General features: G+C 36.2%; 1 protein-coding gene across 1 annotated transcript in view; it reads right to left on the bottom strand.

Annotated features, from left to right (window-relative positions):
- Window positions 1-10,046, bottom strand: part of KCNU1 (potassium calcium-activated channel subfamily U member 1) — a 125,829-nt gene extending 115,783 nt beyond the window's left edge. Inside the window, 2 exon segments of the mRNA XM_059681223.1 lie at window positions 7,111-7,230; window positions 9,852-10,046. Coding sequence (XP_059537206.1) covers window positions 7,111-7,230; window positions 9,852-10,046 — 315 coding nt within the window.
- Between the last annotated feature and the right edge of the window lie 13,817 nt (window positions 10,047-23,863).

A 23,863-nucleotide genomic window follows, 5' to 3' on the forward strand; every position in this document is an offset into this window, starting at 1 on the left:
CTTTGATTTCCACAGTGGGGCTTAAATCCCCCTGTTTAGTTGGTGGGTAATTATGGGTATCTTCAGAATACAAACAGCAATCAACGAGGATAATGAGGGATCTTCACTTAAGAATATTAGCAGACAATAGAAAATTGACAGTTACATGGGAAGTGTAGGAAAACAGAAGGATCAGGCAGAAAAAAAAAATAGATGAAATGAACTCCAAGGAAAGAGTGAGCATAGACTATGTAATTAAGATTTTTTAAATTACAATTACTGTTCTTAGTGAGATTCTAAAATTCTGTTAAATAGTACTGGAGGATTTAGAAGGCAAAAAGAGAACATGAGGGTCACACAAATATGAGGTTAACACAAATGTCATATCTGCAAGAAGCTGCACCCCAATATTGGCTGAGAGACCAACACAAAGAGATCAGGATTTTCAACATTTAGCATCTTACAAAAAGTGCTCTTGGGAGTGAGATTCAGACCTGGGAGGAGGGGTCCTGGCTTGGCTGGTAATGACACCTCTGGGGAGATGCTATGAACCTGGTTCTGTCAGTGTTGGGGGGAAAAAACAAAAAACTAGAAATAATTTTTTGTATAGTTTTCAAGTACTAACTGCTACAGGAGTGAAAAGCCATTGAATAGGTGAGGCTGAAAAATATAGATGCAAAACACAGAAGGAGCAGTTACCTTCCCCTCCTATAGGCTCCCTGTTCCCTTGTACCTGGTTTCAGCAGAGCCTAACTAGGAGCATAAGGGAGTTCACAAAAAAGACATGTAATCGCTTCAGTTCAGCATAACCAATGGACACAAGACACTGGGGGGTAGGGGAGGCTGGGGGAATATCAAGGAGGGGAAAAAGGAGTCATATGTAATACTCTTTGTAATACTTTAAGCAATAAAACAAATTTTTTTTAAAAAAAAAAGACATGTAATTGTTAAGTCCTGAGCTCACATCACAAAGCAGAGGATAGAGGGTGGATATGAGATAAGATATAAGAGCTTAGTATCTAGCAGGTAGCCTTAAGTGCTAGAAGACACTGAAGCAGTACTTACAGAGATTTTAGAGAGAAAAAAAGAATTGCAAGCCAAGAATTCTACATCCAACCAAATTGTTTTTCACTTGTGAGAACAAGATATAAAAACCATTTTGCAAATAAATATGGGACGTACTCAAGAAAAAAAAAAAACACCAAAAAGATTAAAAAAAAAAATAGTGCCTAATGAAAGGTACAAATAACTCATTTTTTTACCCTAAAGCAAATATTAAGAAAAAAATCTTAACAGGTGTATAATGCTAAAAACAAAATGGTAATCTAGAACTGAACGTCACATTAGTTCAATTTCTGGAAGAAAAGAAGGGTGGTGTGACAAAGATCTCCTGCAAGAGGAGGATATGGATATAAAATGTGCAGAGATACAAAGAGAAATACAGAATGGTAAGCTATCCTGAATCTCATTTACCTAATACACCTAAGCTATTGTATTAAGAATGGAATTATCCAAGTCAACGATGCAAGAAAATAAAAGTAATAAAAAGTAAACAAGTCAGAAATACAAATATGAGCTAATGGTCAGTGCTTATACTAGTATAACCTGGTTTACATGTATTATCATATAATTTTCCCTACAATATTTTGAAAGATGTTATTCACATTATAAGAATAAAATCCAATAAAAAAAACTAACTTGCCCAAGATTACACAATAGGAAATGGAGGAGCCAACATTGTGTCCATATATCCCAAAACTTACAACCACCTTGTAATTCTGCCCCTGGAACCTAGACTGGATGAGCTTAGTTGTGTATCCAATAACCATTCTCCCCTTTTTTTTTTCTTACTAACAAACATCTCATTTGTTTGTTAAGCCACTGATATTAAATATTCAGTTGTGCAGCAAATTCAATATCTAAATGTTATAAAGACCAATAAAATTGATCACCATAAGAAGAATTCCCCTGGTAAAACAACAAATAAATGTATTCTTAAGTCAATAAATGGACAAAAATCCAGGTACATGATATTTATGAGACACTTAAAAGAAAATAAGACAGAAAGACTGAAAGATAGCTGGGATAAAGCACCCTAATGAAGTATGAATAAAATGGAAGCAATGTTACATACTAATATTGTATTCTAAAATGTTCCAGCCAAAAACTAACAAACAAAAACCCCACAAAAAAAATAAAACACACACATACACACACACAGAACACTAAATGTGACAAAAATAGATAGTTCATATTGATAAAAGGCACAATAAGTCAAGAAGATATACTAGGTTATTTTACACAGTAATTGCTGTTATTTAAAATATATAATTCAAAATCTATTAGAATGCAAGCTATTTGATAAAACTGTAAATGAAAATTTTTGACATCCTCCTTTCAATCAGTCACCAAATAATTAAGGGTGTGGAAACATAAATAACATAATTAGTAGTGCTTATATAGCAAACAGATACTACGCATATTCTTTCAAAAGTCCATTAAGTAGTAATAAAAATTGATCATATAGCGGTCAACAAACAATTTCCCCATAAATTCTATAAACTAGATACCATAAAAGCAGTGATATCCATAAATTTTACCAAAGTAGAAAAGACAGCCACTCTATCCCACAGAAAATAAAAGCAAACCACATTCCTCTCAATAGACCATGAATCAAACAAGGAAAATTAAAATTTAAAACAATGTAAAGATGAATTAGACATTAATAAAAATAAGAACATTACTTGCCAAAGTCTGTGACATATGGCCAAAGAAGTACCTAAGGAAAAAAAATTTGTAAATCAAATTCAACTGAAGAAGCCGAAAGACCAGGCCAGCCCAGACCACCTATACAAAATATACCTGAGAATGTTGCTAAGAATCTACAAGTTTGAAGGAATAAACTCATGAAAGTGGATGGAGATAGAGGTAAGGAAGAAACTAATTTTTTAGTATGTACCCTGTGATACTTTTTGAATATTTTACCATGTGCATACAAAGACAAACAATGGAATCATCCAGAAATAATCAAGTGTGAATACTGTATTTGCTACCAGTGTTTTCTTTATTCATATGATTAAGATTTCTAAACTAAAGCATAATGTCATACTGTTTTCATAAGAAAATGAGTTCCTGGTGCTTGATAGTATAATAAATATAAAATGTGAAATAAGGAAGGAAATGGAAAAAAATAGAAGAAGATACATTTCAAGGTGGTAGCAAAGGTTTTTAAATTTAATTTAATTTTTAACATAAACAATGGATTTAAAGTGTGAGAAGATTGATCATTTCTAGTATGTTTTATACTTTTCTTTTCCTAGAAGTAGCATTACATCATTAAAAAAATGAACAAAACCCAGGAAAATAAATTATTTAATCAATTTTCCAGTATCATTTTTGAAATATTCTTTCTCATTCCCAGACGAATTGTGATGCTGTCTTTTCTCATTTAGTTGTTCTGTATGCTGAGAATGACAACTGTTGCTCTAGCCAAGGGCGTATTTACTTAACTACAGAAAGGATTGTACATTCACAGAAAAGATCGCACTTCTCTATAGGAAGGAGTTAAGGCAGAGTACCCCCAAAACATAGAAGTCAGAGAAGATAGAAAAGCAGAATGTGGACATAAAGTAGTGCCTAGAATCAGGCTGAAAATATACACTTCTTAAAGAGATGAGCGTAATTTGGGTTCTAAATGATCTAGAGATCAGAGAAACAAAGAAACATAGTAAATTACACAATTAACAGCATCCTCCCTCCACCCCCAGCAAAGGAACAGCTTGTTTAGGACTAGGATTATATTTAGAACTAAATTAAACAGAAAGTATCCCCAACCTGGAGAGGCAAGTGATACTTTGCCAGTTCTAATTTCTAGAAGGAACTTTAAGAAGGTATCCTGTTTTGAAGATAAGATTTTTTTCCCTTTGATTATTGGAATTGGAACTTTCTACCTCCTCCTTTCTATTTGTTTCTTTTCCTCCTTCTTTTTCTTCTTATATTTTTTCATCAGCTTTTCCTCCTGTTCCCCTCTCCCCCTTCTTTTCTTCTTCTTCCACTGTGTGGTTAGCCATGAATCCTCCTCCAACATATTAAGGACATTAGTCTGTAGAGATTTTTGATTTGCTATCTTTGGAAGTTTTGATGTAGAGACTATGTTTTCATTGTAAAAGAAAAGTGGGTGTTTGCTTTCTTTTATTTTCTACTAGAGGCCCGGTGCACAAAATTTATGCGAAGGGGTGGGGGGTGTCCTTCAGCCCAGCCTGTACCCTCTCCAATCTGGGACCCCTCGAGGGATGTCCGACTGCCCATTTAGGCCCGATCCCTCTCACAATCCAGGACTGCTGGCTCCCAACCACTCACCTGCCTGCCAGCCTGATCAATGCCTAACTGCTCCCCTGACAGCCTGATTGCCTCCAACTGCCCTCCCCTGCAGGTCTTGTCCCACCCGCCCCCAACTTCCCTCCCCTGCAGGCCTGGTCTTTCCCAACTTCCCTCCCCTGCTGGCCTGATCGCCCACAATTGCCCTCCCCTGCCAGCCATCTTGTGGCAATCATCTTGTGTCCACATGTGGGTGGCCATCTTGTGTGTTGGAGAGATGGCCAATTTGCATATTGCCTCTTTATTATATAGGATGTCCTGGCACTGTTAAATTATCATTAGAGAAATCCAATCATTGAATATTTTTTTACTAGGCCTTGAAATCATCAAGCTCTCCCATAGGAGGGTGGTGAGGAGGGGTGGTGGTGGTGATGTTAACGTAGGTCTTTGACAACATCTTTATTTCTTCCAAATATTTGATCTAAGTTACTTTCTTTTATGGTCATTTTGGTAATTTATATTGTCCTAAGGAATCATCCAGTTTTCAAATTTAATTACAAACATAACTTTCAAAGTCCTTTATATCTGTACTTATTTTCTTATTTTAATGTCTTATTTCATATGTATTTTTGTACTTCTCTGTTTTCCTTGTTTAGACTAGCTATTGATTTCCCTATTTTGTTGTGTTTCAAATAATCAGCTGTTTTATAAGTCATTAATTTCTGACTCTCTTTTTATATTTGTTATGCTTTTATTTAGTGTGTTTTATTTCTCTACCTTTTTGAAATTGAAACTTAATTTGTTAATTTTTTATTTATCAAAATGAATTTTTATTGTTATGCACTTAACCCAGAACCACTCTCATCTCATACCTTAGGTGCAAGTGATATGTGGTGCTTTCATTATTTTTATGCTCTAAATATACCAAAATTATTATTTTTATTTCTCTGAGTCAAGAATCATTAAAGAGAGATTTTTAAAAGTTTAGCTGTAAGGTCTTTGTTTTTGGTTCTTTATTTTTTCTGGTTTTATTTAGTATTTTCTTATCTATTTATTGTACTTTGTTCAGTTATAGTTGTCTGTCTATACTTTGTATGTTTTATAGTTAGGATTTTTTGTGGCCTAATATATGCTGAATTTTTATAAATAGTCAATAGACACTGGTAAGTTTAATTTCTGTTTTCCGCATGTGGAGTTTGACCATTTCAATCAGCTCTCTCTTATTAATTAAGCTACTGTGATCTTCTTTATGTTGATGATGATTATTATTCTATTTCCTGATATGAGATAACAGAAGTAAAAGTTCCTACTACCTTTGTGTTTTAATATTTCTTCTTTATTTCTTGTATTTCTCATTTATTCATTATCTTGAAGTTATATCTTTGGTGAGTGGTATTCGTGATGTCATATCTTGGTTTAGGTTTGTTACATTTATCATTATAATGGTTATGTGTTGAATGATGTTCTCCCAAAAATATTTGTTGAAGTCCTTTAGAAATAGGGTCTTTACAAATGTATTCAAGTTAAGCAAAGGCCATAGGATAGACTCATTCAATATCACTGGTGGTCTTATAAAAAGGAGAAATTGTTAGATTATATAAGGTCTCTTACCTCAGTGACCTTTCATACATTATGTCCAATATTATCATCTTACCATCAAACATGATTAGAACATTTGAAGAGATCCTAACCAAGAAATCCCTATTATGATCTGAAAGAATTACAAAATCCTTCTCTAATAGATCACACTGACAGGGATTTGAGGAGGTGGGGGGGGGGGGGGGGCGGTACGGAGAGACCAAAACTTGAGAAAGAAAAGAAAGGAGAGACATTTTCCCAGATGATCCTACATTCCTTTCAGATTTTATCAAAGCAATTTTATTTTTGTACTTCCAAATAAGTTTTAAAAGTTAATTATATCTGAATTAGACATTAATTAGAAAAGAGCAATCTTTTTACCAATTATAAAAAAGCAGCAGAAACTCTAGCTTACTTATGTCTACTACTATCAAACCACCATCTGATGGCAGTATACCCTCAAATTACAGATCCCAGTTTTTAATATTTCAGATCAAACTATACTACTGAAATGATGATCAGCACAATATTCATTTATAGAGCCTGGTATTTCAAGACAATGGGATATAAATAGTTCCATGGCATAATCTTTTCTCTCAAGGAGCTCACAGTGTACTGGGGATAGAGACACACGCACAGATAATTTTAATAACAGTGTTCAATGCATATTATAGAGCCTTAGAGACAAATTCTTAGCCTAATCTGGAGATAAGGTATGATTTTGCAAGGAGATGGCACCTGGACTGAGTTTCAACATGTCCAAATTACTAATATTAAAACACAAAGTAAGATGATAACTATTATGGAAGGGCAAAAAATGACTAGTTTGTATAAGGAAGAAACGAGGCTATTGGATTCAAAGGATGAGAAAATAGTTGTACATTTTAGGCCAGATAATCCACTAAATATCCATATTTCTTGAACATTTGCTATATGCCAGGCATCCATAGAAGGACAAAATGTGCACAACCTTTGCCCTAATAAAGCTTTTCTTCTGGCGGACAAGCTGACAATAAATCCAAAATGTAATGCCAAGTAATGATATTCACACCAAAGAAGAGATAAGCAAAACAAAGGCTAAAGAGGAGAGGCCCAGAGATGCTTTGAGAGGTAGTGATGTTTTAGATAAGGCCATCAGGGAACACTATATGCTTACTGGAGTGATAAAATTGCATATACCAGCTGTAGTCATGCTTGTGGCTAAAGTCTGTTAGCAAACAATGGAAATGTACTTACCAACACTTGCCCCACGATGGTCTGTGCTGAAAGTAACATTTCTATACGATCACGAAATACTCCATGGAGGTAGAGACTTTTTAAATGTTTATTACGGCTGCTCCTTGTCAAGATAAATTTCTGTAAGTGACAAAAAGGAATTGAGTGTGACCTGGATCTTGGAGAAATAATCTGTTTATAGATTCTCCCGTGCTGTGGTATCAGCCAGAAATTACCCCACCTATTCCAAACCAGGGAATCCTGAAGTCACTCATTCAGTATTTCAAGAGATGAACTTTATTGAGTTTGCATTATACTGATCTTCTGCACAGGTTTTTATCTCTGAATTGCACATCTTCATCATGCTTTTCTCACACACTCCTAGTCCCGACCTTTCAAAATGACATTATTGTAATGATCAGGTTTAGGAGCGCCATGTTCTTTCTGCTCTGGGAAAAAGTATCTATCCTTTTCCATCAAGATACATGGACAAAGGAAAAACACTTACAAATTCATTTTTAGGTGATTACTTAAGTACCTGCTTTTTTGAGAGAAAAAGAAGAAGGAAGTTTTTAACAATTTGATGCTACTTTTAGTATATCTAGTATATCTTGCTGAAAATATAATCCTTTCTCTCATTTGCATATTGCCTGTATTTATTATATTAGGCATTTATAATTATCCTATGATGTAGACAAAGTGTGATTAAACCCATTGTATATTGGCAAGGAAGTGGAGGTATAGAGAAATTCAATGACTTCCCCACAAGCAGGCCATCAGGAAAGGGTGGGGTCTAAACTAGCCTCTGTGTCTGCTGATGGTTTTGAATTACCACTGAGAAAGAGAAAGCATGCTGGCCGGACCCTCTGACTTTTAGAAAAGTTCACTTCAGGTAGGGCCAGGGTTTTGAAATGACTTAATTGTTCTACTCATATTTTCTGAGTGGTAGAAGAGAGTCTCAGTAAATGACTATTGGATAGAGTTCATATCTCGATCAATGATTTGCCCTCTAATACTTATGAGTCATCATGAGCATTCCTGAGATTTTTGATAATTGATTTAAAAAATATTCAATATAACATGAATATAGAACACTCATCTTAATTTCATTATAAAATTGGAGGTGCCTTCTGTGGGAAAACAAATTGCCCTAAGATGTAATAAAATCATACTTACTAATATAGTAAAACCTTTTAAAATGCACACTTGAGGAGAAAAATTATGACTCTCCAAATAATTTTAAAAGAACTTTTGTCAGTACCCATATTTGTGGCATTTTTTACAATAGGCCAACTTTCCCAAAAGCTTAGAGTAAAAATACTGCACTCTTCAATTTATATTAACATAACAAATTATTGAGAAGTCACTCAACTTTTATCAAAGTCCTCAAGATTTAAGAGCAGTATTCTGGTTCCTTGGACTTTATTTCTTACCTTTTTGTAACATTTACTTTCTATTTTAAATTAAAAGATACCTCTGCACCAAAGGGTAGAGAGGAATTATTTCCAAAGAAAGAAGCAACAAATACAGCAAATATTTACAGACAAATGAGTTCTCACATTTTTGTAACCACATGTAAATGAATATAATGAGGAAGAAGATATATTTACTAGAGCAGAAGGAGTCTAAGAAGATTAAATAATTCTGCCAATTGAATTGTGCATTGAAAATAGGAAAGAAGGCTGATTCACCATACCCATTCATGTACTCTGTCAGTATTGTTAAGAAGTCAGTACCCCAGAACTATTTCCCCAATTTTTATGTTACTGCCTAAAGTCTTTAATCTAGAAATAATTAGTAATAGAATGAACTTATTTAACAACAGAATCTATGAACTTCAATATTGGGTACTTCTCCAATGCAGAAACCTGAATTCCATAATATGAGATTGCCAATGACTTTAAGTACCAAGTTATAAATTCTGTTATTTTGTGTCAATGTTTAGCATTAAAGAGAAATGTTTTAAGCAACCTTTCAATATTAATTATATTGCACAGATGAAATGTGTTCTGTTAGGGAAATTACTATAATCAGAGAAACAAAGTGTTTGTTTCCAAACAAGCCACACATGGCATAGTAAAACTCTTTGCTTTGGACCACTGGTAATAGAATAGCCATTGCGTAGCATATAAGCAATGTCTTATATGGGTAATACATCATTATTCTCATCATCATCATTTAACAGGTGTCATTCAATAGCACCTATTCTTGCAAAACTTGTTCAGCATGAAAAGGTCTCTGCATTTGAGGCTGGATGTCATGTGCATGTATATGTGGATGTCCATGTGTAGTTCTGTGAAAATGAGTGTGTTTGTGGAATACAAAAGGCAGTGTACATATGTGAATGCTGGATGAATGATGGATCTATGAAAGTGAGGTTGACTTTGGTTTTCCTTTTTTCCTCCCTCATAGGACATAGCTCAATTGTCATTTTTAAATTCATAACAGAGGAATAAACAATGTTTGTGGGTGTATTTTTTTCTGTCAGAAAAGCAATCTCTGTTTCAAGAGCTAACATGCATCATCAGCCATATAGCCATACAACACATTTCTTCTCTAAGTGGTGAGATAGGAGGCTGGCTCTATACCTGAGACCCTTGGAATAGCGGCCAGGGGATCAGCCCCTTTCTAAGGCACCAGTTCAGAGCTGGCTCTCTTAGCCTGTGAAAACTCAGTGAAGCTTTAATTATTTCCTAAACACAAACACATGTCAAACCTGTCTCTGATCTTCATACAGTGGGATCCCAAATAAGGAAACTGACCAAGAGAATTCCTGTTCCCTTGATGTTTTTCCATTTCTTTATGCCCCTCCATAGTAGCCGGGAAAGGAATAAGATGAGGAGTCCACTTATGAAGGTCACTAAGGAGGAAAGAATAAACGCAGCTTGGATCTCGGTTGTACAGGACAATTTTCCCGTTTCTTCCCCATTATTATTTCGTTGCTTGGTTTGAAACATCGGGAAGCTGAATGTCAGAATTCTATGATGTCATGATCACATGATAATGATTCCAGGAATTAGAATTCAGTGTGTTACAGAGTCTTAACACTGGGTGCCATGCAATGAGTGGTTCTAAGGACATGGGTTGGCTAATCACTGAGATCATGACTCGTAGGATGCTAGTGAATGAACAGAGGGAGAAAGCTGGGGTCAACAACATGGGTTTTCAGATGATATGAATTCTAGATCTGATTTTATTATTCACTTTCTCAATGACCTTGAGGAAGTTACATGCTTTGTCGCTATGGCCAATGGGCTATCTATTTGGTTTGTGCAGTCAAGCAATTTCAGGATAACTTTTTTTTTTGCATGAAATGACATCCAACCACATGTGTGTCAGTGAGTTGGTTCTTCATCTTAACGAATGCCACATTCTCAGTAATCTTGGAAGGACAGATGATAGGACCGCTTAGGATTTTAGCATATCTTTTCAATAAGAAAGGCATGGTGTAGAGTGCAGGTATTGTAGTGGGCAATTTTACCAGTGTGAACATTGGTCAATTGCTATTTGAACCCAGGGCTCTGTTCCTTTTATCTCTTCTTCTTGGGACCTTCCACTTTCTTGTTTTTATCCCTGTCCTGTCAACAAAACCTTTGGTCCAGCAGAGGCAAAGTTCAGGATGAGAGCAACTTCTTGTTTTCTCTGATGTTTTAAAAGGTGTAAGAAATATCATGCCTTTCATTGCGCATGAGTGGCTGGCAGAATGTCAGAGTGGAAGGTCCCCCCAGTTATTGTGAAGGCGACCTGACATGAGGTGATGAGACCCAGAAGAAATGTTATTGTCCTTTGCCGTCCACCATGACTCCGTTCTGTGGAGAAGACTATTTCTATAGGAGAAATACATTTCCTAGAACTGCTGCCACAGTTATTTTGTCACAGGGGATGTAGATGACTAGGGAAAAACTGCTGTTTGTGACTTGGTAGCAATTCAGTGTTCAGAACATGGGAGATAGATAACTTAGAAGCAACTTTACCCTTCACTATACTCTCCTTGTACTCAAGAGTTTAAATACACCACAATAATATATACTCTTTGGGGTGCCTACTATAAGCAGAATCTTTGTCGTGTGTGTGTTTGTGTGTGTGTGTGTGTGTGTGTGTGTGTGTGTGTGTGTGTGTTAGTGTGTTGAATAACTACTATGTGCCAGGCACTGGAGGCACAATGGACAATGGTCAACAAAACAAACACAGTTCATCCCTTGATGGGCAATACAATTAACCCAGGGAGACATTTACAATTAGAAATTGGGGCAAGTGTTTTGGGGGAAATGTAGTGGAAGGAGGAACCTGACCTACGTGAAGAGTCCAGAGGCTGTGTCATGTCTGAAGCTGAGGTCTGAGGCACGTGAAGGAACCGGGGGCAGGACCCTTGGTGGGCTGGAGAAACTGGGGACATATTGTTAGACAGAGGGACTACCGTGGGCAAAGGTGGGAAAGAGATGGCACTCTGAAGAGGGTGGTTGATGGAAAGCAGTGATCCAGGAGAAGGCTGGCTGTGTATCAAGGGAACCAGATCATGCAAGGCATTGTGTTCCAGTTTAAGATGAAAAAAATACAAACACCCACTATCATTTGAAGGATTTTAAAGAAGGGAGTTAAATGATTGGATGCCAATCAGAGGAATCCCTGGTCCAGAGTGAGAGGAGGCTAATCCAGTGAGTGTGCTGGTGGGTGGGGCAAGCAGGTGGCCAGGACGGAAGCTCTCTGCACATCTGTACATGGAGATGAGCGTGAGGACGTGTCACCGCTGACCCTACATTCCTGGCCGGTACTTCTGGGTGGTGGTTTTGGCCTTTCACTGCTACCCTTTTAAAACTAGATCTAAGAAATAAACAACACTATACTACTGAAAATTTCTTTTTTTCCAGATGAATGTTTTAACATGGCCATGGTTTGGTTAGAAAAATAGCTTTACTTTGTACACATCTCCATAACTTACATCTGGGCACTCAAATATTCTGGGAAATTATACTTTATAATGAGATTGAACATATGTTTCATTTTTAAAATTTACTTTCTTCAGGAAATGTGCCATACCTGAAGAAGGAAAGCACTTCAATCTTTAAGTGTATATAGCAGCACTCATGAATGTGTGTGTATATGTTTGTGTATATTTAATGCTTCTGAAAGTAATAAATCATATTGTAAAGTTCTCTTTTAAGGGCCTATATCCATCTGTCACAAGTAATGCTATAACCCTACCTTCTTCTGTTTCTATTACCAGACCTTTAATTCTTACTCCCAAGGAACATCCACCCATCAGGCAAACACTGGTGAGGACATACAGGGCCCCAGTTCATGCAGCTAGTCAGTGACACACCAGGTCTAAGGTCAAGGATGAAGATGGTTTTACCTCCACGGAGCACTCACATCATAGCGAAAGCACATCGCAGTAAGTGGTTTCTGGGGTAAACATCTTCTTATTGACTTAATGTACCTATCACTTTGGGAATGTTACTTAAAGTGCATTGCCTGAGTTGCTCTAGGGGTTTACATGAAGCTATTTTAGTCACCAAGTCTTTTATCTTTCACCTTCTTAGTGTTTCATTTTTGGTTTAACTCCTCAAGTTTCATGAAATAGGATAGATAGTCTACTAACCACTTTTAGAGAAAGCTTACTTTTGAAAGAAGATCATTTAATCCATATTCTATTTAGATCCATAATCTATAGAAATAGAAAAGGCATTGTACTTTTTTCTTCTGTTTATTCTAAATGGATAAACCATAGCAAGCCACTGTGGTGGGCCCTTTAATCCATTAGACTGTCTGTACTATTTTGGTGATTTTATTTTTAGAAACTATCATTTCTTGAGAGGCTGATATTATAAACTATGTAATCATATTTAAAATCCATACAGAAATTTTGAGTTTTGTTTTTATCTTTTTTTTTCTTCAAATGTGTTGGTTTACTTCTGAAGTATATAAGCCTTTGGCTGAGCTTTGTATGCTCCCCAATCTTCATTTTCTCATCAGTAAAATGAGGAGGCTGGACTGGTATTTGAGATTCTGACCCGCTTACACACACCAAGAATCTTTGATTGTTTAATCCCAGATTATGTCTCTAACAGATTATAATTATTTTTTAATATTCCAGTGTCTGATCTCATTCCCCAGATGAATTATTTTGGAAAAAAAGAATGAGGAAGCATCAATTCTGAGTTTGTTTTTTTTTAAAGGGTTGTCCCATTTGATAAATTAACTTGGATTTCTTCTCAGGTCTCATGGAACTACTTTCTTCAGAGGAATATGCTGAACTTGGCCACAGTCTCTGATTCCATCTCAGAATCCAGACCCTCTTTACTCTGTGATCTGATTAGAAACGTACTAACTGGTGTGCTAGAGAGATTATTCCTTCCCCTCCCTCTCTCCAGTCTCCCATTACTTTTTCTCACTGATTTGCTTTCTTTGGTAATTCAGTTATGGATCATTTTGGCTACTTGCAAAGTGCATATGTGTGTCCATATGTATATCAGATACATGAGGGTTTTACTTGGTGAATTGCTAAATGCAATGTGGAGAATTGCATCAATCTCTTTAATTTTCTAATTCGTAATTCATAATTAGTCTACTAAATATTTGGAGGGTGGTCTTAAAAAATCATGGTACAGATATAACAAAAAAAGTTAAGAGGTGAACCTCCTCCATTTGGCCAGTAGATGGAAGTATTTCATAGGTAATTAACAAGCAGTAGGGTTTTGTTTGGTTTTGGTTCTGGGTTTTGTTTTGTTTTTAAGAAGATGGAGGACTCATCAGGAAAAGTAGACAGGAGAAATGAAAAACAGAAACCAAGCAATAAAGACCGGGACATCCAATTCTACAAAATCCAGGGCTTCCAAACTCAGTCTCACTAAAAACCCATTTTCTGTTCAGGTCCTGTTTATTCTCTGCAATTGCCCCTTTTGAAAATATAGATGAATAAATTAAACTCTTGATAACTGGAGTTTTTTGGTTGTTGTTGTTTCTCTATGGATCCTTGAGAGTCCTAAAAATCTTGTGATGAGAAATGAATAATGCAATCAATCTCTTCAGCAATCAGGCCAGCTGAACATCAAGTTGGTGATTTCACTGGCAAAAAAGTGGTGTGTTGCTGCTCCAACCTGCCATTCTGGCCATGGTTCCAATGCAGTAGTCATCATGCCCTCCTTTGCCCATCCTCTCTACTGCTCCTGTTTGGAATTATTTCTGATTACAGTCGAATCACCAAGCGTTGTCCCAGCAGCTGGTTGCATTATTCCTCTGGGTGCTGTGTGAGTATATGTTTCCCAAATCCCAATTTCAACGAACTGTGTGTGTTTGAGTCTCTGGGTGTCATATCCAACTAGAAGATTCCGTTGAAAAGCTGAGTTGTCACTAACAGCGTGAGAAATGAAAGCCATCATCTCTGCATCAGCTTCTCCTAGATTGGTCCCTTCATCCAAACATGCCTCTCCAAAGACCCCTGTCTCCTTACAAGTTTTAGGGATGAAAAGACTGGGTCTATCTTTGGTTTGGAAATAATCCAGCAGGTTTTATTTATCTCAAGAGAAAAACTATGACTCTATAGATACAACATAACTTTCTAAAAATCAAATTTATTTTAATCTACATATTTTAAAGAAAATCCCAACAAATGACATAGAGTATAAGCATGAGGCAAATAAAATGCTCTGAAATGGCTTAATGTCTTCTAAGATAGAGCCTTGCTTCCTCTAATTGTTTTTCCCATCAAAGAGCAATGTTGCCCTTTTTATAAAATTTCTGACATTCTTCATCAGTGTTGTGATTATAATTGCATTTCTCTAAAAACTGCCTCTATAAGCAATGCCCTTAATAGAGGGTTTGAATGTAATTGTTGCATTAATATTTTCATTTTCTTTTTTTCAGGATATCCTTGAAGTAAGAACCTTTTGGAATATAATATGCAAAAACTATGTAGATTAGCATTGAGGTAGAAGAATTATTGAGCATTACGTCTATTTATCCCTGAGCCCCACGTTTTTTAAAACACAAGGAAACCCAGACCAAGGCAGAGGAATAATATACTTTTAAGTTTGTGAATGCAGAACTACCTCAACCCCTCCAAATCCATACCATTTGAGAGAGAAAAAAAGGTTATCTATGATGGTGAGTAGTCATGAAAGATTAATGGTGAGCTTATTTAGAAAAATATTTGGAACTCCTGAGCATTTTAAAATATATTTTTACCTCGCTTCTAACAAGCCTTAAACTGATGGTAGGAAGAAAAACATACACTGAAGAGGATAAAATCCTTTCTAGCCAGGAGAGATAATGAAAGGAGATAGTATAACATTTTGGTGGCGAAATTTTATTTGTTCATTGAGAAGACCAAACTCCATGGGATGGCCATCACTGAGCTAGTAACCCCCTTCCTTTCCTCATTTACACTGTTTGTAATCAGTAAAGACAAGAGTCAGGTTACCCCTAGTAAGTGTCATTGCAGTTACTCACCATAGCAAAGATTGCTCTTTGAAAACCTTGCCACAAGAGAGCAACATTGACTAACTTTTGCCCTGAAAACTTTTTTTTTTAAGGGAAAGAGATATTTTTGCCCTGAGTACATTCCAAAGTACATCCCAAATAAAACCTTCAAAAAAAAAATCATATGTTTGCAGGTCCTGCTCAGAATAGAGGGGAAAAAATGGAATCCTGGGTAACTGATATACATTGGCTCTCCTTTTGTCTACCAATACCTTGGCTTACCTCAGTGAAGTTAAAAGGACAGATGTTTGGCCTGTGCACATGAATCTCATTCGTTTGGGAGAAGTTAGTCAGGGAACCTTTCCTCTCTGGATTTCCACACGTCAGAGAACTGTGACATGTTTGCAAAGTTAATCCTTGCCCTGATCATTAGTAAACTTAATGAAAGAACTAAAAGGATTAACCATTTTAGTGCATCTCCACTTAAAATGTCTTCTTCATCATGGGGCCTTGTTGCTGCAAAGACCCCTTAAAGCAGCGGTTCTTAACCTGTGGGTCGCGACCATTGGAAAACACATATAGCATATCAGATGTTTACATTATGATTCATAACAGTAGCAAAATTACATTTATGAAGTAACAACAAAAATAATTTTATGGTTGGGGGTCACCACAACATGTGGAACTGTATTAAAGGGTCGCGGCATTAGGAAGGTTGAGAACCACTGCCTTAAAAAGTAATCTCAATCACAGACAATCAAGATCTACCCCATAAATCAATAAATAGGCAAGAGAATCTTTAAAATGTCCCCATTCAATGTGACAATGAAAAACAAAGCACAGAAAGCTAAGAGAAATTTAATAGTTTCCTCCAGAAAGATAGTGATGCTATAAGGAAGATGGTTTAGGACTCTCTTCCATGGCTTTGTGCATCCTCCCAACAGGAAATAAGCTTCTGGGACCCCTTTTGATTTCTAGACTCTTCTTTCTAAACCTCTTCCACACATTTGTCATTCTCCCTCATCCTACCTGTCCTATATGCTTCTCACTTCTGGAGTGAGGCAACAGTTGGTAGCAGAGATGTTTAGAGTCTAGTACCCCTACCTGGCCAACACCCACATAATCAGATCATTAACCTTTCTATTGGGGGTGAGGTTGGGGATCAAACAGCTCTACTTCCCTGTTTGCTGAGGGTTCCTAGTTTCACTAACATGCATTTCTATCAAATGGGCACTTTGTCACTTGTACTCTAATAGAAATCACCTCTGCTAGAATAATTGACAGTACACAATAGCTGGATTTCTCAGTTGACACAGCCTGGCTGAATCAAGTAGATGGAATGAAATCAACCCAACATACCACTCACATTGTTTACAAACTCATTACTTACAGGGGAGTCATGGCCTCTGTAGATGGTAGCTCCTCCCCCTGGAGAGTCAAGTGGTCCTTTGTTACCAGGAGAATGTGTCCTGGGTCTTCAAGTGATAGCTTTGAGTCTCGGCCTTACTACTTACAAGATCTGAAAACAACAACAAAAACTCCTGAGAGGTAAAACACCTATGCTATTTGCCTCATAGATTGCATGAAGGTCCAGTTAGGTACTATGAGGAAAACATTCTGTAAATTTAAGCCCTCAGTGGGATAGTACTTTGGACACTCAATAATAATGGCTGTCATTTATTGAGCATAGAGTTCCATATTAAACACTTTATGCAAATTGTCTCACTAAATCATCACAACTGTGCATGAGAGATATACATTTCCCTACTTTAGAGATTAAAAGTTTGAGGTCTAGAGAAATTCAGCAATTTGTCAAAGGTCTCTTAGTTAAAAAGGGTGATTTTAATTCAAAGCCCGGTCTGGAGTGTAGTCAACTCCAGAATCAGTGTTCTCATTGATGGGGTTCAGGACATGTTACCCCAAAGTGTGGCATGTTGGCATCTTAAATATTTTAAGCAATTTTTTTAAATGGCAGAAATAAAAAATGTCACTTTGACCTTCCTCCTTCCCCTCCTTGTTTTCCCCTGAAATAGGTCATAAAACTCCCAGATGAAAGGCACCCATCCTATGCTGGGTGGAAAGAAGCATTTTTATCACCTGAGACAGGGAATTTAGGGCCAAGAAGGTTGTATATGTATTTTTTAAAAGTGCTAAACTAACTTTTATTTTTCTAGTTATTCCTTTACCATTAACTACCCCTACTCTGAACCCCCTTGTCTTGTCAATTTTTCACAAATGTACTTTTTCTTTCTCTGAAAGTTATAAAAGCTTCCTTCTGTGGTCACTTCTTCAGGTCTTCATTCTCTTGTGAAGGCTTCCCTGTACATGTAAAAATTCAGTGAAATTTATATGCTTTTTTTGTGTGTTCATCTGTCCTTGTCAGTTTAATTTTCAGACCCAACCAGGTACACTAAGAGTTTTGAGGAAAACATTTTCCTTCTCTACATGACCATTAGCCAGCATTGCTTTAGGGTCTGGTCTGCTTCTTGGGCAGTAAAATCTTCAGCATCTGAGGCTGTCTTCCCTGCAGAGAGGTCAAGCCTCCTCCCTCCTTCCACACAGGGTTCATTACCAAGGGGCACTAGATGCTAATGAAGGATCTTTAATGGCCGTATATTACTATCAGGATTGCCTCCCCCGCTCTGATTTGGAAATCCCATGTCTAAGGGCAGCTCTTCCGTCTAAGGAGGAAAGAAAGGATGGGGGAAGGAGAAAAGAGAAGGCAGAGCACACTGAAAGGATGAGGCCAATCACCACACCTAATTAGTACTATTTTGCAGCCTGCACAGAGGAGAGCTCTCCTGAAAAGTCAGACTAGGAAGTTGTGGTGCTTTGAAGGCAATGTGGTCTCCTGGGAGACAGGAGAGAAAGGACTCTGGGCGGTGGGCCCAGGCCATCTGGAAGTACTACAAATTGAAGTCTCAATTTTTGGAGATTGTTCAGAACAGGAAAATAGCCCCAAAGCTCCCAAGTGTACTGGGAAAGAGGGACAACCTATTGATACTTGGTGCCTGTAGATGGAACTTGATTAATCCATCCAGGTGCAAGTTCCCTGGTTAGCATAGGGCTGGCAGTAGGGGTTAACTTTTTGTACGTTTACCTTATTTTGATAAATAATTGAGAAAAAAATCAGTCAGCTGAGATCTGTAAGATCTTCTTTAGACTACTCTACAGCATCTTGCAGAATGTCTTCACATTTTAATTGATGAATTTAGTGGAGAAGATGGTTGTGCAGAGAAGGCAAACACACAAAAAGCAGTGAAAACCTATAAAGAGGAATTTAGTACTGAATTATAACCTAATGGGGGTGTCCCTAAGGAGGGACATGTGGTCAAAATATTTTTAAAGAGGAGATAGTAATAAAGACTAGGTAGAATTTAGAGGATAAGAACTCAAAAAAAAATCATTACAGATGAGAATATGTCATGGAATGAAAGAATGGATATATATGCAAAGGGGAGAGAAAGCAGAAATATTATCTTTGGGATCCAGCTATTTTACAACATCTCCTTTATAACAGTTGGATGGATGGTAGACTTGATGATTCCCATTTTACTCAAAGATGTGAGTTAACTTGTCTAAGATCATAGACCTAATCAGTGGTAGAAGCTCCAACCCTTTGATCCCAAAGTATGTGTTCTTTCCTTTAAACCACATCTCTCTTCTTAATTTCAGAGGTTGGTTCTATAAAGGAGAGATGAGATTTACAGATAAATGTCAATAAAATATAAAGATAGGTAGAGAGAGAGAGAGAGAGAAGAAGAAAAAATTAAAACCAGAAGAAAATACAGTTGCTATTTAAATGATCTGGCAAAGGAAAAAATGTTCTAAGCATAATGAGAAAGAAAAAAATAACAAAAGGAATTGAATTTCTTTGGTAATATGTAAATTAATTTTTCATAGTTCATAAACATCATAAAATTAAAACTAAGCAATATATTAGTATAATTAATTTCCCCAATTTGATACCTGTTATTAATAATTTATAACATTTACAAGAAATATATTACTGGAAAAAATAAAAGGAACATAAATATTCAGTGATTAAGTATTTGAAAACAATCTGAAAATTCCAATAGAAGGAAGTTTTCCTTTCATAACGGTAGTCAGACATGTTGCCTCAAATACTGCTGTTGAAAATGTAAATGTCCCAAAAGCATCAAAACATTCATTTCCTCTGATTCAATTAATTTATGGTATCTTTTCTTAGAAAGCAATCAGAACTTAAAAAAAAATTAAAAGATAATTTATTTTTTTAATGAAAAAATAAAGGAAAAGATTAAATGGAAAAGGAAAAAGAAGAAAGACATCCATGGTAGAGTATTATCCTGCCACTCACAGTATGGAAAATTAATATAAAATAACATTTTAAGAGACCATAATATTAAATGTATACTATTATCCTAATAATATTTCATAATATGCTTGGGACAATATGCCTGAATGAAATATAGTACAGGAATACCTGTTATCTTTTAGTGGTGAGATTATAGGATTTTTCAATTATATATTTTTTCTGGCCTCTGTGGATCATGGGATTTATATCCTCTGTATTTGATTATTACCTTAATAGCACTGGGAAACCTTTGAAGTATTTTGAGCCAAGACTTGACAACACATTTGTTTCAAAATCTCTGTAATGGGGAGGAGAGATTGGTTAGGGAACCCTAATAGAAAATGATTGTCAAAGTCCAAGTGGGAATATGGCAGTGTGGTATTGGATAACGCTGGTAGGAACAGAGAAGAGTGGCGAATGTGAAAGATCTTTGGGAGGTAAAATTGAGAGGATGTAGTCATGATTGTCCATGGGAACAGTGATAAAGCACACTAGTATTGATCATGTAAATCTCATTGAAATTTACTAGACTCAAAAAATTAACAGCCAGTATTATTATAATACTAGAGGCCCGGTGCACGAAATTCGTGCATGGGGGAGAGGGGTGCTCCTTCAGCCCTGCTTGCACCCTCTCATAATCCGGGATGCTTGCCTGCCAGCTTTCCTGATTGCCCCTAACCACTCCGCCTGCCTGATCTTCCCTAACTGCCTCTGCCTCGGCCCCACCACCACAGCTTCATTGGGAAGGACGTCTGGAATGATGTTTAGAAGGTCGTTTGGCTATCCGGTCTAATTAGCATATTACATTTTTATTAGTATAGATTGAAAAAAATCTTTAAAATCTCCCCTTCACCAAAGTAAATTTATTCCAGAAAAATATTCAAGAGTAAGTCCAAGTCAAAATAAACGACTTGTTCAAAGTCCTGAACACACATATAACAGGGAACAGGTTTCATCTCTATGTCACCATTTAGAACTCCGGCTTTCCGGCTCATTGGACCATATGTTAAATCCTTTCCTAGTCCTCAGCAAGACAAAGTTAAACTATGTTTTGACATACTTATCTAATAGTTCTGTGAACTGGTATTTGCTGAGGAATAAAGGAAGAACGTGACTATTTCAGTGTTCTTTATTTTCTGCAAGGAGAGTATATAGTGGCATTTGCAAATGGTATATATAGTGGAATTTGATTCCTGCACTATACATTTACAATGCAATTTTCCTCTTTCCCATAGCATTCACTTTGGGATAATGTAGGAAATCAAAGATTTAATTGCATAAAGTAGGGGTGTCCTAAGAACATGCATTTTAGTCTTTCCTCTCTTTGTCCCACTACAAGCTGAGCCTACTATGGTTGCAGAGCTTTTGTCAGACAAACAGGTAAGTACTGAGAAACTGTTTAAAATTGTGCTGTGGATGGGGTTAGGAACAGTGAAGTATCTACCTAAGCTAATTGGAATGGAGATGAGATAGGCATAGGATAATTTTTTTAAAAATAGACTGCAGATAATGTGTCTTACTGAAAATAAAAAAGCCATAAGAAAAAGCAATAGAGTAGATTCTTGGCATTTATGGATAACACTTAAAATCTCAATTATTTGGGACCATGTAATAGTAATTTTGCAGGGCTTATAAATTTGAACTTAATGTTCCAGAATGGGCTATGATGGTCTCCTAGTGAGCAAAGTCAGTTGGCTCCCCAATATCTAAGTCTTGACTCTGCTCTCTACTTATCTATTCACTATTGCTCATGATTAAATTAAAGACAAAAAACACATTTCTATTTTTTGAAAAATGATCTTGAAAAAAAGAACAACTAAATTTGGAAAGAAAGTTAAATGGCTACGTCAGAAAATAATTTTAAGGACTCAAATGTTGAGTAAAACTAAAAACTATGAGGTACTCTACAGAGAAACAAGAGTAAGCAATCTATGAAACTATTCAGCAATTGCCTGCACCAGAATTTATTTTAATAGCTACATAAAAAATTTTAGTACTCAATTTATAGAATCATTAATTGTCTAAGGGGGTCACTTAAAATTTTAAGTTATACTTTATAGCATTTTATGGAGGAAGTGACATGTAATGGTATTTTCAAATTTGAGTATTTGAGAAGGCCTAGGGACATTTCCCTCAGGAATGCATATTTCTTAAAGTGTTAACAACACGGTATAGAAAAGAACAAAATAATTTAGAGAAGATGCAGAGTTATTAAAAAAAAAAAAAAAGAATTCCCCTTACCCAGTCAGGTATGGACCTGGAGATAAGGTAGCTAGCTAGAGTCCTAACTGGTTGAATAAGGATAAAGCTAATAAAAAAAGAGGGATGTGGTGATGTAGGTGGGAAGTTGGGAACCCCTAAAAGTGCATAATGTGAGTAAGCAAATTCCAGGAACTATGAATGAGGAGTTGAGGGACTAGAATTCTGGCCCTGGTCTGCTCCTCATTAATTCTGTGACTTTGGGGAAATCATTTATCCTCTCCCATCCGTCATTTCTTTTTGAACCTTAATTTCTTCCTTCATAAAATGATTGCAGGGGACTGGGTGATGCCTGAGCTATGGTTCAGCGATCCGTGGCTTGTAAATAGTCATACTATACAGTTTCCCATCTTTTTATTCTCCTTCTATTGTGCATTAGATATTGAATATTTTTTCACGTCACTAAAATTAAGGCATTGTTTCAATGACTATGCAATACTTATTATGTTACCTTAATTATTTAGCTATTTCCTAGGTATTTAGGTTTTCAATATTTTTATTACAAAAATGTTGTCTTTAATATAAAAATAAGTATCTTTGTAAATATTTGTCCTCATCTCTACTGACTTCTTTGGATTGAGTCCTAAAAGTGAAATCACTATGTCAAAAAACATGAGCATTTTTAAGTGTTTGATATTTATTGTCAGATCTCTCCTTGGAAAGCTCATAACGTTTTTATTCCCACAGAAGCTCCTGGGTCTCTTCTCTTCCACTCATATGGTCATGTTTAGCTTTTTTAAAATATTAGTTCAGTTGGTAATTTAATATATTTTATCATTTTAAATTTTATTTCCCTTACATTTTCAAATAAAATGTTGGTACATGTGCATTTGTAAGTCACAGTTCGTTGTTTAGGGCAGAAACAATAGACCAACACTTAATTAAATTTTAAATGCACATGGAAACCTTCATAAGAGAATAAAGACCCAAAGAAGCAACCTGAGCAGGAAGCTTTTATACTTTTTAGACAAAAACACAACAACAACACACAATATATTTGTTGAGGGATGACAAGACAAGGGGTTTGTGCTAAGGGTGGTAAATGGTGACTAAGTAACTAGGAAGATAGAGTTAGTTTAACAAAGGTTTGTTTGCAGGTTCCTCTTGTGCCATCTCTGGGTTGATAAGAGTCTGTCAGCAGTAAAAGGAGAATTTATGTCCTGTCTTTAGGCAGAAAAAGAAGAGCTTTTTCTGCATTTACTAATTCTTAATTACCTTCAGCTCAAAAAATTTTTGTGTCAAAGAGGCATATTTTGGGGTAACATTTACTGGTTTCCTTCATTCACTAGTTAACTACCTGTTGATATCCTTTGACTTTTTTTTCTTCCAATTAGAAAAGCCATTCTTTCTTTGTTTCAGTGTTAAGCATATCTTATTAGGGAAAATATTAACATTTTGGATTATTTATTTGTAATCCACAGGTATCCTAGATTCCTACCAGACATTACAAATTTTCTGTAATTCCACAAATAATATTCAGAGCCTTATTGATTAAGCACTTCTGCCCCCCTCCCCACTGTATTATTCTTTAGGATTTGGTTAGGGAAGGGGAGGAACTCACATAAAGATTCAATTTCTCATATAAATGAGATCATATGGTTCTTGTCTTTCTTTGATTGATTATTTCACTTAGCATAATAATTTCCACTCCATCCATGCTGTTGCAAAGGATAAGATTGCCTTCTTTTTTATGGCTGAGTAGTATTCCATTGTAAATATGCACCACTGACAACTGTGAGAGGGAAGCAGGAGAGGAGACTG

The sequence above is a fragment of the Myotis daubentonii genome, chromosome 2, assembly GCF_963259705.1.
Source record: "Myotis daubentonii chromosome 2, mMyoDau2.1, whole genome shotgun sequence".
NCBI lineage: Eukaryota > Metazoa > Chordata > Mammalia > Chiroptera > Vespertilionidae > Myotis > Myotis daubentonii.